This window comes from Heloderma suspectum, chromosome 11 (assembly GCF_057233095.1).
Source record: "Heloderma suspectum isolate Gila_16-S chromosome 11, 16-S_ref, whole genome shotgun sequence".
Classification (NCBI taxonomy): Eukaryota; Metazoa; Chordata; class Lepidosauria; order Squamata; family Helodermatidae; genus Heloderma; species Heloderma suspectum.
The window spans coordinates 11,298,368-11,317,734 of NC_139468.1; the positions used below are offsets into that span (position 1 = coordinate 11,298,368).

Sequence of the window (19,367 nt, forward strand, 5' to 3'; positions counted from 1 at the left end):
ACCCCCCATCTGCAACTATGATTCTATATAAAGCATGATGGTACAGGAAGTGTGTACAAATCATAGCTATTTTTCCTGCTAGTATGAGTCAGAATTTCTATCATTTACTGGACTTCATATTCTGATTACATTTCCTAAGGACCTGTGTGCGGTTGTGATATCCATAATGGTTGAGACAAGTTTGGACACCTTTCCTTTTGTACAAGCTGAATTGGTGCTTGGGAATTCATCCACAGTGACCAAACCTGATTGTAAGTTTAGACCAGAGGTGCAGAATCTCATAAAAACATACGAAGAGCCATGCTGGATCAGACCAAGGGTCCATCCAGTCCAGCATTCCATTCAAACAGTGGCCAACCGGCTGTCAACCAGGAACCCAGAAGCAGAACACAAGCGCAACTGCATCCTCCCGCCCATGTTCCCTAGCAACTGGTGTACACATGTCCACCGCCTCTGGTATTGGAGGTAGCACACAGCCATCAGGACCAGTAGCCATTGATAGCTTTCTCCTCCAGGAATTTCTCCAACCCCTTTTTAAAGCCATCCAAATTGGTGGCCATCACTACATCCTATAGTAGCGAATTCCATAGTTTAACTCTGCACTGTACGAAGAAGTCCTTCCTTTGATCTGTCCTAAACCTCAGCTCCGGGGGCTCAATCCAGCCCTCTAGGGTTCCCCCAATGACCCCTCCCCCTTCCCACTGATCATTTGGTGGTTTCTGAGGCTTTCTGCATTCTAAAAGGTCGACATGTCTTTCCTAAGCCTTAGTTACCATCAGTAAGAGCTTTAAGATCAAATATGCGGGTCTTTTCGACCCATGCCTGTTGACTTCAGCCCGGTGTGTTTTAGGCATTTATTGTGATCATATCTGTTTACTTTGGCTTTCCCCCAACCATGAGCTACCTTAAAACCAACATCATGATACTAGTGTGCGTGTGCGTGCATGTGATTTTTGCTTGTTTTTATTCTTTTGTAAACCGCTTCAGGATTTTTTTCAAATTAGGAATGGTATATACACATTATTAATGATGATGATAATCAGTGCCAGCTCCAGGATTTTGCGGGCCCTAAATCACCAGCTGCTATTCCTCCTCATCCTCTTTCTGCTCATTGCTGTCTCTTGCTTGCTTGACAGGCAGAGAGCCAGGGAGCAAGCAGGCCATGGCGTCTCCTGCTCCTCCTTCTCACCACCACCTGGGCCAGAGCAAGAGGGAGTGGACAAGCTGGTTGCAATGGTGAACAAGAAGGGCAAGTCCAGGGGGCTCTTGTCACTGTGCCCCTGTGGGGGTGTGGGCCCTTGGCAGGTGTCCAACCATGCCTACCCTTGATGCCAGCTCATTCAAGAGGTGAAAACCCCCAACGGTTTGGACAACAGTGCAGAGGAGTCATCTGCCCTGTTCCCTTAGCCTGAAGAAGTTAGCCATCACTGGTCTAAGCTACTTCACCACTAGGTTTTGGGCCCAGTCTTTCCATTTGCAGAAGTTGGAGGAAAGTCATAGTTGTGGAAGAAGATCTGTTTTCTTTTCAACTCTGTACACTCAACAATGAAAACATCGGAGTAATGATTAATGGAAGATGAAATGCCCACAGAGTCTGTTCTGACATGAAGCTCCTTTGTTTCCAAGAGCTCCAGACACAGCCAGGCAGCCATCAGCCTGAAATGAGGTTGCCAGGTTGCACCCCAGAAATCCCCCCTGGACTATTTGAAGTGCATTCCTGAGAGCTACCCCACACGTTACATTAATAACGTATTTACAACTGCGTGCTTAGAGGCATGGTTAGTGCTTCCTTAACAAAAAGAAGCCACAGAGGAACCCGATCCAGATTGGGACTGTAGCACAGTGGGCTAGCCCCCTGCCCTGAGAGTTTCCCTGCCGAAAAACTGCCCCACAAAGATGCTGTTTTCCCTGGGAAAAAGCACTTTTGGGAGTCAGTACCACCTTCAAGGTTGATTTTTTGTTGGGAAAACAGCACAAGAGGAAAGGATTAATTCCATCCCACACCCCCTCGGCACTACAATCCCAGTCTGGGCAGGGGGATAAGAGAACCAGGTAGAAGAACTGCAGCTACCTCATATCCTCATTCAGGAGCATATTTAAAGGTACAAAGAAAAAGAATCTTGGGGTCACAATCTGGCAGCCCTATCACAGAAGACTGATTTGTTCTTTTGCTTGCTTTGAACATATTGTTCCAAGAGCTTGCAATGTGTTCTGATGACTTTTTAGTCTAATAAGGTATCATTTTACTTGCTCTATGCTTTTTTCCCCCTCAAAAAAGCTTTGAAGGATTTCCCCCCCATGCAACACTCCAGTGTTTTTTTCATGCACACACGTGCATGCACGCACACACTACCTACAGCAGTCGGAGAGAGGAAAAACTGGCTATGCAGAACACAATGTCAAAGGTTCCATCAATTCTGAAACCTTCTGCTGGTTGCTGTCAGAGTTTAGCAGAACCCTTCTCATCAGAGGGGTCATTGTCACAGATGCAACAGTTTATCTGACCTTTCATTTGGGAGTATGTCACAGGTTTACAAAGACCAATCCCTCCAGTGATGGATTGGTACTTACATGCTGTGGACAATGCCCAGGAAATAACTGATGTGCATGGGGGGGGGGGGAGTGATAAATAGACCAGTCTGAAAGGATGCAATTAAGAAATGAGTTTGGGGAGGCACTACAGCAAACATCCTCTTGATTCTGTAGGGCACTTTCTTTCAAGTGCATCTGAGACCTAACTCCGATGACCTCAAACCTGCATCCCTTTACCTCCTGATTATTCCACCACCACCACCACCACCACCACCTCTTCTTCTTCTCCTCCTCCTCCTCCTCCTCCTCCTCCTCATTAATTATTATGTTTGGTGCTGTAATGACAGATGGTCTCATTACTGCTTTCCAAACTGATAACAGCAACAATTCAATGGCATGGTTTTTCCACTAGACATGCCTGCCAAAGCAAGTCTATTGCTTCCAGCTATCCTGGTTTGGAACAGTCATACAAAAAAAAGAAAGAAAGAAAGAAAGAAAAGAAAACAAAGCAAGCAAGCATTATTACTGGCAAGCCATTCACAAGAGTGTCACTGACATTTCCCAGAGGGCATCACATGATCCATGAAATATCTCTGGAAATAGACACACACTTTGGCTCCTGGATTCAGTACCTGGAGCCAGCTTCATGAGCTGGAAGAGTCAGGAACCTGCCGAGGCCCACACCTCCGCAGGAGGCCCGTTGCCAAGAGCTTCCTGGCCCCTGCTTCCTCTCCTTGTGTTTGCCATCTACTGACTTGCCTTCGCTTTACCTCTGGCCCAGAGGGAGCAAATGATGGTGGGGAGAAGGAGGTCTCTGCTTCCCTTCTTGCTCATTTGCATGCCTGCTATCTCCGTGGCAAGGAAGCAAACAACGGTGGTGTTGAGGAGCAACAGCAGCAGCCTGGCCTGGATAAGCGTATGGCCCTTGGAAGCGGACTGCACCATAGTGCTCACTGTCTGTTCTGGGCCACATTAGGCAAGGCAGGAGTTACATCAGGACCTTGGATAGCGCATCATGAGAGGTGCTGGTTGGAGAATTCTCACATAAGGCGCTGTTGTCCCAGCAAAAGTCTGCAGTCAACTGACGCCTAAGAAGGCTGGCAGAGCCTGGTTTTCCAGCAGCTCCACTGCTGCTGGATGCTGACTGCAGTTCTTAAAGGACTGGCATCTGTTTCTGCAGCCTCATGCTCCTGTGTGATTGAGGGACAGGAGAAGCTCCAGGGGAGACATTCTCAAAGTCAAATGAAGGGAGAGCACCATCCACGGGCCAAGATAGGATAGACGGGGGTGCTGAGGATTCTCCCCCCCACCCCGAAGTGGGGTGACCTGTGACTCATCTGAATCCAAGTCCTCAAGGTAGTGCAGAGTCTCAGAACCAGTTGCAAGCTGGGTCTGTCTCATCAGTAGCCACAGCTGGGGCTTCCTCCTCCTGCGTAGACCCTTCCTCATGCGTATAGGTGGGTGAATGGGTCTTCTGCTAGCCACATGGGTACTCCATCGATGGCTCTGAGCATCCCACCTGGGTCTGTAGCGGCCAGGGCTATGGTGAGCAGTGGGTGGAGGGAGGAAAGGCTGGAACCATGGCTGGGTTCAGGACAGGGTTGAAGGGGTCTCAGGAACCTCAGGTGAGGCCTCCTTGGCACAGAACCCCTCAGGTTACCCCAGGTCTACTGTAGGAAAGGTGTACTGAGGGTCTCCTCTGGGCTTCGTTGGCTGGGAGCCTGACATCTGCTCCCAGAACTGTCTTCTGCAATCGTTTTGCTACCTGAATTTTGCTCTCCATCCCTTTGATAACACATCTATTAGACTGTTGGCCACTATTTTAAATTGTGAACCATCTTGAGTGCATTGGCAGAAAGGGAGTATAGAATTGTAGTAAATAACTCAAAGAAACAAAAGAAGGAAAAAAATACATGAAGAATGCATAGTGAAACCACATGAACATCCAAATTTACAAAAATCATAGGGTCCAGGTCTTGATAATGGGACATCTACTATTAATTCAAACCAGAAGTAATTTACCACATTATGCTACATCCAAGAAAAAGGCTCACTTGATTTCCGTGTGGCCTCCTGCTTTCCGAGCAATTTGAACCAGCTCCTTCCCATACCGTTCCTCTGCTTGTGCCCTGCGAAACAAAATTCCTTCATTACATTAAGCTCACGGAGTACTGGATTCTGTATATTTTGGGTGAGGGGAGGGAGAACCCATCCTTATGGCCTTGTATGATTATTGCTTCTTGGGAGAAGTTGGGAAGAAGCCCCTCTAAAATAAGGAAAGGGAGACAGTGACTGGAAGGGGCTGGTGTGTGTGCACCCATGAAAGAAATAAGATTTAAATGAATGCTTGAAATGGTAGAGCACTCCTGGTGAGAGGAGTAAATACACTTTTCAAAAAGAGCTACATGTGGGCACTCACAGGGCACAGTGGGAAAGTGATAACCCTGTACAGACCTATTTAAAAGCCCGTTGAAAAAACAGTGCCAAAATTACATGAGTATGTGGGGTGAGGGGAGGGGCCCCATGGCATGGGTACTTGTGGCCGGGGGCAAATTGGTTTGGAACCAGGGTGGCCACTTATGAACTGCCAGAAAAGAGGAAATGCGCCACCAAAAAAGAGGACAAAGGAGGACAGCAATTTGCATAAAATGTGCCTGTGCTAATGTATATGTATATATGCAAATTCAGAAATAATGATTATAAGTTAAATAGAAATACAGTACACCTCACCATAGTTTGGAAGACTGCAACCAGGTGACCTGTGTGCCTTGCACAATCTACTGCCCAGGGGCTCATTGTGTTTTTTATCTTTAAACCAGAATTGGACAGGATAGCCCTTCAAATGGCCCTTTGGCAGCCTACGAACAGAGGACGGTCCTCTGCAAAAGAGGACATATGGCCGCCCTATTTGGAATCTAGTGCTGCCATTTTCTTGAATCCAACCCCCCAGCCTGATCCTTACGATTTGCTCCATTAAGGAAAACTCAGACTCCAACTAATAACTTCATTGTAACTGGAGTACAGTCCAACTGCTTATAACCTGCTGAGCCTGGATTCTCAGAAATGGTGCTGAGATGTCACAGTCACATGATATGAACACACAAAATCATCTTATATTGTCAGACCCATTGGTGGAGGATCTGTCTACTCCAACTGGTACCAGGGGTAGTATCCAATGTTAGTTCTACTTAGAGTAGATCCGCTGAAATTAATAGGTCTACTCTAAGTAGATTAATATTGGATACTACCCTAAGTCTCAGGCAAAGAGAGGCCTGGGTTTTTCTCAGCTCTACTAGCCAAGATCTTGTTTACAGGAGATGCCAGGGCTCGAACCGACAACTTTCTATGTACAAAGCATTATGCTCCACTACATATGAGACAGAGAATATTTTAATCCTGAAAATTGTGCCGGGCAAAATACTTACTCTAACCCTTAGCAGTGACATTGTCCTGATCTGAATCAGAGCCCCCGCTCTATGTCTGCTGCTGCTGCTGCTGCTATTATTATTATTATTATTATTATTATTCTGCTGCAGGAGTTCTTAGTCACGGATCTCTCACGTCACATCACGCTATTGCCCCCCTCCCAGTGTGATAAATGAGAAGCTAAGGGAACGATGCCTCCCGAAAATGGCCCAAGTTAACGTTCTCCACAAAATTAGCTGTGAAGTGGCATTGAAATCCATCTGTGCCTCTTCTTCTCCCTCCACACAATATAAAGGCATCATTTCCATCGAGTGGAAGAAATCTTTACTCACATATTCTAAAATAGCTCTAAAGAGAAGGCAGAGTCTGTGTCACTTTTGACTATGATGTTGATTCATTTGACTATATAGTGTCTGCATTCGACACCCCAGAGGAGAAGAGCTCCAAAAGAATTATCATGTAGGTATAGATTTCTCAAAATGTGTGTGACTCTTCAGGCATTAAATGGTCAATTTTAGAATGTCACACTAAACTATAGCTTAGCGTGACAAAACTAGTTGGAGTGAGCCTCAACTTCTATGTTCCCCATCTCCCCTCTCCTCTTCCAGTGTAGTCACAAAGGAGAGAGAAAACATTTCCTCACTTCAGTTAATCATAGTTTAGTCTTTTGTTGAAACCCTAAACTGTGGTTAATGTTAACGATAGTTTGTTTAAACAAGCCAGCTTCATAACATATCACTTGAAGTTGGTGTATTTCAAACAAATCATAGTTAATATTAACCTCAGTTGTCTGGGTTTGGATGACACAACAAACCGTGGTTAATCTAAACTGGTAGTGAAAGCTTCCACACTCCTCCTGCTGCCACACTGAAATAGGGTGGGGGAGGCTCTCTGCGGTTTATTTTTGTCACGCCAAAAGCTATGGTTTAGTATGCCGTTTGAACACGATCACTGCATTCATCTGCTGATTTATGGGATCAATCCAGGGATTTTAGGAGGATTAGGACAGCAAGTTTTCATACTTAGGGTGCAATCCTATGCATGTTTAGACAGAAAAGGCCCTACAACATGCTGGCTGGTGCATGCCAGGAGTCATTGGTCTTTTTTCTGTCTAAACATGCATAGGATTGCGTCCTTAGATATTCTTTCCTTTTTATTACCTTTGTTTGATTAAGTCCTCCACATCTTTGCACATCTTCCTCCCATCCAGCAGTCGCTGTAGAAGTGCATCATATCCAGCATGAACAGTGAATTCTTTACACTAGGAATTGAAAATGTTGAATATCCATTAGCTAATGCAATGACCACTATACAAGCCACTTGATTTGTCCTTCTTTTGGGATTCTGTCTGTGCTTTTAAACTGGGGTCTGTGTTTATGTTGCCGGGGGGGGGTGGTCTCGCTACTCAGTCATCTTCCACTGTAAACTGTCATCACTTCGCAGCTGACCCAAGACACAGCTGCTATACCTGATTCTCCCTCTTTGCCCTTGGAAAGACTTGCAGTCCTGGGGGAAAGGAAAGCTATTTTACCCCAGAGCTATGCCTTGTGCCGGAAGGAGTAGAAGCAGTGTTGTAATGTATTTTTATGTAAGCTGCCTTGGGGATCCTTCCGGATTGAAAGGCAGCATGGAAATCAAATCAAATCAATACAAGGAATAGCGTTTGCAAAATTATAATCATCTTTAGTTTCTACATTTTGGCAGGTATCATGCTTATGTGTGTGCGCGCACATGTGTGTGTCCTGCTATGTTCTGTTGACACCAATGGCTGCAATGTCACTCTGTGGGTGGGAGGAGACTAATGGCTGGGGCCACAGCTCAGTGGTAGAGCATTTGCTTTGCATGCAGCAGGTCCCAGGTTTGATCCCCGGCATCTCCGGGTAGGCTGGGAAAAAGTCTTGTCTGAAATGCTGGAGAGCTGCAGCTAGTCTAAAAGCACATGAAGATGGGTCTGAAGGTATGTAAGGCAGCCATCTTGCTGAAGCTAAGCAAGTCTGGGACTGGTCGGTGCTTGGAGGGGAGACCACGTGGGAACCACATGTAGCCACTTTGAGTTCAGGTGGGATATAACTGTAATAAATAAAATAAACAGTCACTCTGTAGTGGGCAACTCTGAAGTCTCTGGTGGCCAATTTCAACCTTGCAGAACCCTCCAGGGACTGCATACCTGCCGCTGAAACTGCACACCACCGAATTTTGGGGCAAACACGGCAAAACAGTTGGTGGCTTGCCACCAGATTTTGGCAGCAAACTACAACGGTGGCCTAAAAAGGCCAAACTTAAAGCTAAGTTTGGCCTTTTGGGGCCACCATCACAGTTTACAGTCGAAATTCAGTGGCAATTCACCAGTTGTTTTGCTGCTGCCACCGCTACCACAGCAAAAAAATCGGCGGGGGCAGGGGGCTGCATTTAAGGCCAGCAGGCCACATGTGGCCTACAGGATGCATGTCGCTCACCTGTGGTGCAGACAGTACTGAGCTAGTTGGACCAAATACTCTGACTCGGTATAAGGCAGCATTCTATGAACATGCCATTTTAGCATTGTGTTAAATTTTTAAATCACTTTTTAAATTTGCCCTAAAACACAGCTTAAGTTTTGTTTAAGCTTCATTGCACAGATAGTTAAATTTCTAGTACTTCTCCAAGCAGGAAAAATGTGTTTGCACAAATGAAAAGGTCAACTTTAAAATAAACACGTTGCTAAAATACCAGAAACCTGCAGAAATGAAGAAGCATGGCAATAGGGCTCACAGCCCATAACATTCATGGCACATGTCAAAAACATGCCTTTCCAAAGAGATAGAGGGAATAGTGCTACGGTAATGTACACCTGCAGAGAATGCACTGCTGTTCTGCTCTTAAAATCCTGGACTTTGTGAGTTCCCAAAAGAAATTAAGCAGCATAAGACAAACACAGAAGAAAAACAATTTGATCACAAATTCATGTAGATTCCCCATAAAAAGTGAATGAACAAACAGCAGCAATTCTAGAATAAAAAGAGTGTTGATTCACCCAAGGGTGTCTCACACAGTTTGGTAACTGACAAAGAATGTGGAATCTAGAGTATCTCTTCCATTTTGTTTTAATAAACTGAGTTTCTAGCCCTCATGGCAGCACTGATAAATCTGAAAGTATGCAGGCAGCTCACGCTGTTTCAAAGATTCATAGGTGTGCAGCACAAACTGCCCCATTCATTTATATAGGGATTTATATGCCATCTTTCAAAAGTTTTCTCACAGTGACTTACACTAAATATCATAAGATGACTTAAACCAATATCTGAAAACATTTAACCTATAACACGAGCACAAAACATTTTCCAATCAGAGCAGTAGAACCATATTATGATTTAAAATAGAGAAATAACAGTTCTAAATTCCAACTCATCTTTTCAGTAAAAAGCAGATCAAAATAAAAGCCCACTTAAAAGGAAAGAGGGAGGGAGCCGAACATGCTTCCTTCAGGAGGAAGTTCTGGAGATGTGGGGCCTACCACTGAAAAGGCCCTGTCTCTTGTGCCCACTAACCTAACTGATCTTAATGGCAGGTCTGCAAGCAGGGCCTTGGTGGCCGATCTTAAGGTCTGAGCAGATCCATGTGAGTGTAGACAAGTAAACCTGGTCCCAAACTGTTTCAGGCATGGGCACTGAACCTCAAGCTTCAATCTGGCTTCACACCTTGGATAGCTCGTTTAGAGTTCTGACTGGTTCTGACTGAAACATGGAGCGGATTCACCACCCCACTGACATCGGAGCCACCGGCTTCCACTGCTTTAAAGGTCATCAATACCAGCCCTTTAAACTGAGCCCAGAAGTGAATCAGTTCTACCTTCTGCCCACCCCCGGGCTAAGAGAGAATAAAAGCCCAAGCTCACCCTGGAAGGGCCAAACAACACATATTGTTAAGTGCATTACTACATTCAGTGTTCACATGTTTAAAAAAATTGGAATAGCTGCTGCAGCCTCCCCCAGTTGGACTGGGGCCACAGCAGGCAAGGAGAGCCAGTGAGAGCTTTCCTTCCAATGTAAATAACATGGAGTGAGGATTTTTTTTTTCAGGATTGCAGCAGGGGGAGAGAATTAAACTTTTCTTCTTTTTTTCAGGATTGCAGCTGGGGGAGAGGATTAAACGTTTCTTTTTTTCAGGATTGCAGCTGGGGGAGAGGATTAAACGTTTCTTCTTTTTTTCAGGATTGCAGCAGGGGGAGAGGATTAAACTTTTCTTCTTTTTTTCAGGATTGCAGCAGGGGGAGAGGATTAAACTTTTCTTCTTTTTTTCAGGATTGCAGCAGGGGGAGAGGATTAAACAATAGCCGAAGAGAGCTTCGGCTATTGGGCGGTATAGAAATGAAATAAATAAATAAATAAAATTTTCCTCCCTGCCCACCTGTAGTCTGAATCCTGATTGGGGGTTCCCAAAGTGTTATTTCCTTTTTCTTTTCTTTTCTTTTTTAAGTGCACATTAAATGCAATAATGCATTTATCCATTTAATGCAATAACGCATTTAACATCAGTCAGCTTCATGGCTGACCGAAGATTTGAACCCAGGACACCCTGGTCTTAGTCTGAAACGGTTACTGGTACAGAACATTCTTCCCAGAAGTAGAGGTAAATTCTTCCAACTCCAACGAAGAGCACTGCACAGGAGACAGAGCTAATGGGGAACCCCGTTAAAAGTTCATTCTATACCAAGTGCAACCTCACTTAGATGCTCCCTTACTTAGGTATTTAAAATTTCTGTCTGACACCTTTCTGCCCGACCAGAGACCTTCCAGTTGGCTGGAAGTAACAGAAAATTAAAACTCAATAAGCACAATAAAAACAGCAACACCTAATCCTGATGGAAGGCGGAAAAAATTATTTTAAAATATGAGGAAAATGTTTTTCTAACCATATCAAGAGGACTAGCACCAATTGGAAAAATAGCAGCCCGTAGCATATACAACTATCCCCTTCCCTGAAGGCTTAAAAAGAAAGAGAAACTTGTCTTCAGAAACTGGGAAGAAAAGACACTTTCTTCCAGGCCTGCTTGAGGAGGGAGTTCCACAGACCAGGATGCCACCAAAAAGAAGACTGTCTCTAGTAAGTCATCTTGACTTGGGACACAGTCCTAAACACCTATACCTAAGAGCAAGTCCCATTCAAATTCTGAGGGGACTTATTTCTGGAGAAAGATACATAGGATTGTGCTGTTACTTTAGGATTGCTGTAGAGATATGAAGCCACCCCGAGAGTTCCCATGTCTAAGAAAGCAGTGGAATACTCCAAGAAATGCACACATGTTTTCCAGCCAACATTAAATCAAAATCATGACCCTTGAGAACACAAGAAGAGCCCTACTGGATCAGACCAAGGCCCATCTAGTCCAGCGTTATGTTCACACAGTGGCCAACCAGCTTCCCACAGGAAACCCACAAGCGGAATATGAGTGCAACAGCACACACACACCCTGCCCATGTTTCCCAGCAACTGGTGTACATAGACACACTGCCTCTGATACTGGAGGTAGCATACAGCCATCAAGCCTAGTTGTCACTGATAGCCTTCTCCTCCATGAATCCTCTATGAACAGATTGTTTCAATAATTAAAAGAACAACAAGGAAACCTACAGTTGCATTTGCCATTCCTAGACCATGTGGCACCCCAGCGAAGACGGAAAATCTTGAGGACTCGTATCTGGATGGCTTGCTTGAGACTGACGCCAGCATGCTAGAGCTCAGTTCTCTCTCCAGCCTCATCACCCCACACCCTTGGAGGCTGTTCTTGACCAACTGATTCATCAGATTCAAGGCAGAGCTCGGCGACTGCTGGATTTTTCCAGGGAAGTATCAGTGCATTTTGGAATACAGGAACATACGAAGCTGTGTTATTCTGAGTCAGACACTGGGTCCATCTAGCTCAGTGTTATGTAAACCTGACCTGCAGTGGCTCTCCAGGGTGTTGGACAGGGGATTTTCCCAGCACTAGCCCTGGAGACTCCAGGGATTGAATCCGGGGTCCTGGGACCCTCTGCGTGTAATTGCAAAGTATATGCTCAGTCACTGAGCCATAACCTCCAACATTCCACAGATGAAAATAGAGAAACACTTGTAACCCGTGGCCACTTACTTGTGGGTTGCCACAGGGTTCCATCCTCTCCCCGATGCTATTTAACATCTATGTGAAGCCACTGGGGGCTATCATCAGGAGGTTTGGGGTGCAGTGTCATCAATATGCGGATGACACGCAGCTCTACCTCTCGTTCAAATCTTCACCAAGGTTGGCTGTAGAATCCCTGTCCAAATGTCTGGAGACGGTGAGTGGCTGGATGGGGAGGAATAAGCTGAAGCTCAACCCTGACAAGACCGAGGTACTTTTGGTGGGAGACAAGAGAAGGCTGGGGGATGTTGACCTGGTGTTGAATGGGGTACAGCTACCCTTGAAAGACCAGGTCCGCAGCCTGGGGGTCATTTTGGACTCCCAGCTGTCCATGGAGGCTCAGGTGTCAGCTGTGAGCCGGACAGCGCTGTATCAACTCCATCTGATACGGCGGCTGCGCCCCTTCCTTCCCGACCATCTGCTCCCATCGGTAGTACATGCCCTGGTCTCCTCTCGTTTAGACTACTGTAATGCGCTCTACGTGGGGTTACCCGTGAAGACGGTTCGGAAACTGCAGCTGGTACAGAACGCGGCGGCTTGCCTGATTAAAGGCAGCCGCCGGCGAGATCACATCACTCCAGTGCTGAAGGAGTTGCACTGGTTACCAGTTGTTTTCCGGGCCAAATTCAAGGTGTTGGTTTTGACCTTTAAAACCCTATATGGTTCCGGCCCAGCCTATCTTAAGGAGCGCCTCCAGCAACACCAGACAGGCCGCTTAACAAGATCAGCCTCGGATGGCCTTCTCTCTGTCCCATCAGCCAGGGCAGCTAGACTGGTGGGGACGAGGGAGAGGGCCTTCTCTGTGGTGGCCCCCACTCTGTGGAACTCCCTCCCTAGGGAACTCCGCCATGCCCCCTCTTTAATGAGCTTCCGTCGTGCATTAAAAACGTGGTTGTTCAGGCAGGCATTTGGGGTGGGTTAGGGTATTTAAAAAAAAAAAAAATTATGGTAAAATTTTATTGTTTTAAATTGTTTTATGGTGGGTTGTACATCGCCCAGAGTGGCTGGGTGACCAGTCAGATGGGTGATTAATAAATTTAATAAATAAATAAATAAATAACCACCGGTGCAGGTAGGCGAGGATGATGATGATGATGGTTACATTTATATCCCACCTTTTTTCCTCCAAGGAACCCAAAGCGGCTTAGATTATCCTTCCCCTCTCCATTTTATGCTCACAACGTCCCTCTGAGGTAGGTTAGGCTGAGAATCAGCGACAGGCTCAAAGTCACCCAGTGAGTTTGATGGCCTAGCAGAGACTAGAACCTAGGTCTCCCCGGTCCTGCTCCAGTACTCTAACCACTGCACCACACTGGCTCCCTGGCTTTTAGTCCCTGGGCTTAATTTTAATTCCTGGGCATAATGGTCTTCTCGGGGGCCCTTTTAGACAGCGAAATGTATTACTTCAGTTGTGAAGCGCTCAACTAACATTTCTCTTTTCCCCCTTCCAACTGCCATTCCATGCTTTAAAACTGCTTCCACGTTCCTGATATGTTAGACGACAACAAAACGGTTTGCCAATCATGATTTAAAAAAATAATACTCTGAGCATGTGCAGTTTTGCATTTTAAACTCACCCCAACCATGATAACATCATGACTACAGGAATAACATGGAGTTTGTTTCTGCTGCCCTGAGTATTACTTTGCTTGTGAAGCACACAGCTACTGCTGCTTTCTGAGTGGCCATTTGGGGCCCCCATGGGTCGCTGGGCCCTGGACTTTGGCTCGAAGCTCCAGCCCCAGCTGCACCATGGCTTGCTAAGGTTCCTATTCTCCTCCCAAGAATCACAGCCTCCCACCGCCCCAATTTCATGTTGATGAAGGCCAGGGATAAGCAACCTGGTACCTTCCAGATGTTTTGCACCATGCTGGCTGGGACTTATGGGAGTTGTAGTCCAAAAACCTGGCAGGTGCTAGGTTGCCTACCCTAACACTACTGCATGCATTTACTTTACTTTAGGAACCTAGGAAGCTGCCTTAGATATCTGGTCAGGCTATTTGTCCATCCAGGCCAGCATTGTCTGCTCTGACTGGCAGCTTCTTTCCAGGCTCCCAGGCAGAAAGTGGACGTTCTCAACACCTGCCACCTGCTCCTTTTGAACGTTCCGATTCTCCTTCCAAGAATCACAGCTTCTCGCCCACCCCATTTAGCAAAGGATTGAACCTGGAGCCTTCTGCATGCAATGGACATGCTCTACCACTGAGTTGTTATTCCATGAATGCTTGTCAGCCTTGAAAAGAAAAGGGAAAAAAATACAGAATTCAAGGCTACCGCTTCTCCCCAAACCGGTTACAAACATGTTTCTTCCTAATGTTGGACCTGGGATCTTGTGCATGTGAAGCAAGGGCATCGCACTGCTTTCAACCCAAGGGCCAAATTCAATTTCAGAGGCACTCTTGGGGGCCACATTCTAGGGGTGAGCGGTGCCGAAGATAAAAATACCCCCCCAATGCCAGCATATTTTAGCTTAAAGCCCTTACTGCCAGTAACTAAGCATTAGAAGAGACATTTCAGCCTTTTAGAAGGCAGGGGGAACCTGTCAAAAGCCGGGAAATCACCAAACTGGCAGTTTGGCAAAGGAAGCGAGGCCGGGGTAAGTGGGTTGTTTTGCACCCCTGGTACAGGCAGTCCTTACATCGTCTTCCCACATCTTCACGCATTCTCCAGATCACCCTCAAATTCAGCCAGTAATGCCAGCCGCTACATCAGAATCAAGGCAAGCCCGCCCCAACCCCCAATCAAGCACTTTGCAGAAGGAAACAAATGCTGCACCTTGGAATTAAGACTTCATTCGTGAATCAAGAAAGGGTTTCAAAAGAACGGCAGCAATCTGAAAGTCCTCGAGCACATTCTGTGGGCTGCTCCACCCCTCCAGAGGAAGTGAATTAGCAATGCCACAGGCCTCTCTCTCTTCTTCCTCCAAGTCACGGGAGGCCTGGTAAATTACAAAACTGCAGGTGTTCAGAAACTCAGTTACAGCCAAGGACTCTTTTTGCATCATGCTCTTGAGCACCAGTGTTATTTCAGCAAACCCAGACGACCGCATGAACCTCTACAGTGCCCAGTGTAAATCCTCCCTAACCCTTTCATCAGTCAGGAACGTTGGAGGAAGCCTCCTTATTCCAAGCCAGACCACCTGTCCACCTAGCTCAGTTTCATCTAAACTGACTGGCCGCTGCTCTCCAGGTTTTCAGTCAGGGGGTCTTTTCAAGCTACAGTGGTCGTGTGATCTCCTTTACAACAGCTTTGTGTAGATCAAATACTTTAATTAAATAAATAAATAAATTTTACTTATTTATTACATTTCTATCTCACCTGTTTTCCTCTTTGAGGAACCCAAGGCAGCGTACATAGTCCTCCTCCATTTTATCCTCACAACAACAACCCTGTGAGGTGGGTTGGGCTAAGAGTCTGTGAGTGGCCCAAAGTCACCCAGTGAGCTGCCATGGCCAAGTGGGGACTAGAACCCGGATCTCCCGACTCCCGGTCCAACACTGTAGCGACTACTCCATGCTGGCTCTCAATATGACTGTTGCTGCTGCTGCTGCTGCTGCTGCTGCTGGTTTTATTGTCAGCTTTAATTGTTGCTTTTATTTTATTGTGGTTATGTTTTTATCGTTTAATATTTAACAGTTTTATGTATTTTATTGCTGTGAGCCGCCTTGGGAGGGCTTCTGCCCTGAAAAGCGGCCAAGAAAGTTTTAAAATAAATTAATAAAATAAATCAAACCACCAATTTTCTTGGCCACTGCAGAATTCAGTGGCGCAGTGGCAGGAGTGCAGCCTGCAGAGAGGTTCAGGGGGTCAAAGGTTCAGGCCCCCAGAGCCCCCCAAAGTCGCCTAACCCTGATATAGATATTAAATAGCATGGAGATTAGAATGGAACCCTATGGGACTTCATAGCTCAATGGGTCAAGCAATTACCCCAGCACCATCCTTTCTGAATGTCCAACCACATAAGATCAGAGCCACCATAAAACAGTGACTCTAAGCCCCATACCAGGTAGATGCTCCAGAAGGATACCATGGTCAATGGTCTCAAAAGCCACTGAGAAACCCAGCAGAACCAACAGAGCGATACTTCCCCTATTTAATTATCAGCATAGGTCATTGACCAAGGCCATTTCCATCCCCCAACCAGGCTCCAGATTGGAAAGGATCTGAATAAACTCAACCAAGAAAGCCTGGAGCTGAGTGGCCACTGGTCATTCCAACACCCTGCTCTGAAATGGTCAATGAGGCTGCAATCATGTACACACTTATCTGGGAGTAAGTACTATTGAACTCAATAGGGCTGACTTCTGAGTCGACATGCACAGGATAGGAGTGCACTGGCCAACAGTGATCAAGGGGGGTGGAGGGCTTTTTTCCACAGAAACTTCACAACTGTTTCCTTTAGTAAAGTTGAAACACAGCCCACATCCAAGGAAGTGTTCACAATCTCCATTAACCGTACTTTCCTAAGCCTGTATCGGTTCCTAGGGGAAAATACATCTTTCTTCGCTATGGGTTTATCTTCATTAAACCACATCCTAAATACATCTACTTTATGGTTGTTGTTCCTTCACAGCACAATAAGTGTTCAGAACAACGTGGGGCAAGTTTCATAGCAAGAAAGAAGAAAACGCCCATTGACAATGTCACTAAATAGAGAAGTCAACTTTCCACCTTCCTGAACACTGATCTTCCATCATGCATTCTTTGGGCTAGGGAAGTGAGACTGGCTTTTCGTTGCTGCACTCTGTGCTTGGCTTCCCTAACATTCCCCTACCTGTCCGTTAGTTCATAACATGGAGCATCTCTACAGCAGCCTAAACTCCCGCATTTAAAAAGAGGCTTTCTGCTTCCATTTTAAATGCAGGATCACAACGGACTCCCTTTACACGTGCTTCCTTTCTCCCCACCCCTTACCCCCTTATCTGAGCCTTCCATATGTTTCATTGATCTCACTCCTCTTCTTGTGGCTTTTCCTTTTTCACGGAGGGAACTCAAGTGGAGTAGTTTGATACCTCATTATCTCCGATCTATTTAAAAATGGAATAAAGGCCATTTAGTGCAGGAGGTTGACAACGTCATATAAAGGGCCCACAAACTTCCGTGAGTGAGCAATCTCAATCGCAGGATAAAAGCTCTGTGTGAAGAAGCCCATGGTCATGAACACAGGAGAAAACTGACAAATAGGCTTCTGGAAAGATCCCTTCCAGAGGAAGACTGTGGCAGTTGGGATCCTTTGCATACAATGCTCTGTTTAATGAAATGAATAACAACAACAACAACAGTGGAGGCTGCTGCCTCCAATTTCAGTGGGGCTGTGAATCCATTCTGGGTTTCAGTCAGAACCAGCCAGAATTTTAAAGGAGCTATTGAAGGTGCTGAACCCTATCCCCAAAATAGGTTCAGCACTTTGGATTGCTCCTTTAGAGTTCTGGCTGGTTCTGACTGAAACCCAGAATGAATTCACAGCCCCACCGAAATCAGAGCCACCAGCCTCTACTGAATTGTTGTTGTTAGCAGTCAGTCTAGATGACCTTCCAGGGACCCTTACTGTCCAGAGCCTCTGATTGCAAGGAGATTCAGGATCCCTACCAGCTCTGTAATTCTTGATTTTAACAAAATGCAAAGGTAGCCTTTTTGGCCATAAGAAGAAAACCAAAATCCCTAACAGCATAATCCCTTTATTAAGCAATAGAGGCTCTCATTCTTTTTTTAACCCTTGCAGGGGATGGGTGAATTTAGGGGGCAGTGAGTGGATGGGTGGAAAGGTTTACACCAGGGGTGCAGGACCTCAGGCCTGGGGCCAAATCTGGCTCTCCAGAGGCCCAAATCTGGCTGAGGGTCCCCAGAAGGCCACACCCTTTCCCCTGGCCTCACCCCATTTCCCCCAACCACCAAGCATTTGGTAGTTTTCAGGCTTTTGTGCAGTTTCCCTCCATGATAAAAGGTCGAAACGCTTCTCCAAGGCTTAGTAACTAGCAGGAAGGCCTTTAAGCTAAAATATGCTGGTATTTTGGTCCAGCCTCCTTTTCCTTCGGTCCCACCCACCTTTGGAATGCGGCCCCCAAGAACTTTTCCCAAATGGAATTTGGCCCTCTGGCTGAAAGAGGTACAACACCCCTGGTTTAAGCCTTCCCAACCCATGCTTGCTGGTCCTTCAAGGTCCTTGTTACTTCAAGGTAAAACAAATGGTGGGGATCAGCTGCACGCTCCATATTTAATGTAGCATCTAGTTTAGCCCTCAGTCTGTGTGGGAATGGGACTGAAAGGAGGCAGAAACCTGACTTTGCTCTCTGCAAATCCCATTACACTCTGGATTCCTCTTTCTAGACATTTGATGGGGAGCAGGACTCTGTTGGAATGGGAATGCTGTGGTATATATGTCTAAATGGACCTTATAGGAATGCCACACATCTCCAGTGACCTCCTTCTACGGAAATTGAACCCCGAGTAAGTGCTGGATCCCCTGGAACCTCTCACTGCTCAGAAGTGGGGTATGTTCTTTTGAATACAAGTAGGTATACAAACTGCCCGTGGCAAGTGGCACCTTAAAAGAGGCATCCCCCTTGTCATGCTGGAGAAACGCCTCCTCTGAAATAACACTTGGCAAATCAGGCATTCTTCATCTTTTAAAAAAGCGACACACACAAAAGCCTCAGGACTTGTGGCGGCTGGTTTACGCACCTCACCTTGCTCCTATCCGGTATTTTGGGCTAGCTCGTAGCTGCGGTTTAGCTTTCAGCAGCCAGAATTCAGAATAAGGCGGGCGCGGTGGAGTAGATTTTGAGTGGGGGAGAGAAGACTACTGTGTGTTATGGGTGGGGGTAGGGTGGCCATGTGTTCCTTTAAAAAACACAACAGAGGACAGTCCTCTATTTGAAGGGCTGCCAGGGAACTGACCTCTATTTGGAAAGCTTCTATTTCTGTTTTTAAAGCTTGAAGGGCTGTACAGACCAGGTCCGGTACAGAGATAAAAACCATCGGAAGGAAGAGCTGAGCTTTGAAGTTGCCCATCAACTATACCTGGACAGCAGTTTGAGCAAGGCACGGAGGTCACCATCTTCCACACTACAACGAGATGTCCTGTATTGCTATTTAAGTTGGAATAATCCTTTCTAAATGTGCATCTATGCATATAAACGAGCACAAGCAAATTTTAGGTAAATTTGTATCCTCTTGTCACCACTTTTGAGAGACGCATTCATAGCTGGATTAATCACAGGGCTGGGGGGCTATTGCCCCCAGCCCAACATCTCAGGGGGGCACTAACTGG

At 46.1% G+C, this 19,367-nt stretch overlaps 1 protein-coding gene across 4 annotated transcripts in view; it reads right to left on the minus strand.

Moving 5' to 3' along the window:
• Nucleotides 1–19,367, minus strand: part of PSTPIP1 (proline-serine-threonine phosphatase interacting protein 1) — a 59,105-nt gene that overhangs the window by 32,560 nt on the left and 7,178 nt on the right. For all 4 annotated transcript variants that reach the window (XM_084816797.1, XM_084816795.1, XM_084816794.1 and 1 more), the window contains exons 2-3: nt 7,119–7,219; nt 4,587–4,661 (exon numbers count right to left, since the gene is read on the minus strand). In XM_084816797.1, the coding sequence (XP_084672923.1) occupies nt 4,587–4,661; nt 7,119–7,219 (176 nt within the window). The remainder of the gene's footprint in view (nt 1–4,586; nt 4,662–7,118; nt 7,220–19,367) is intronic.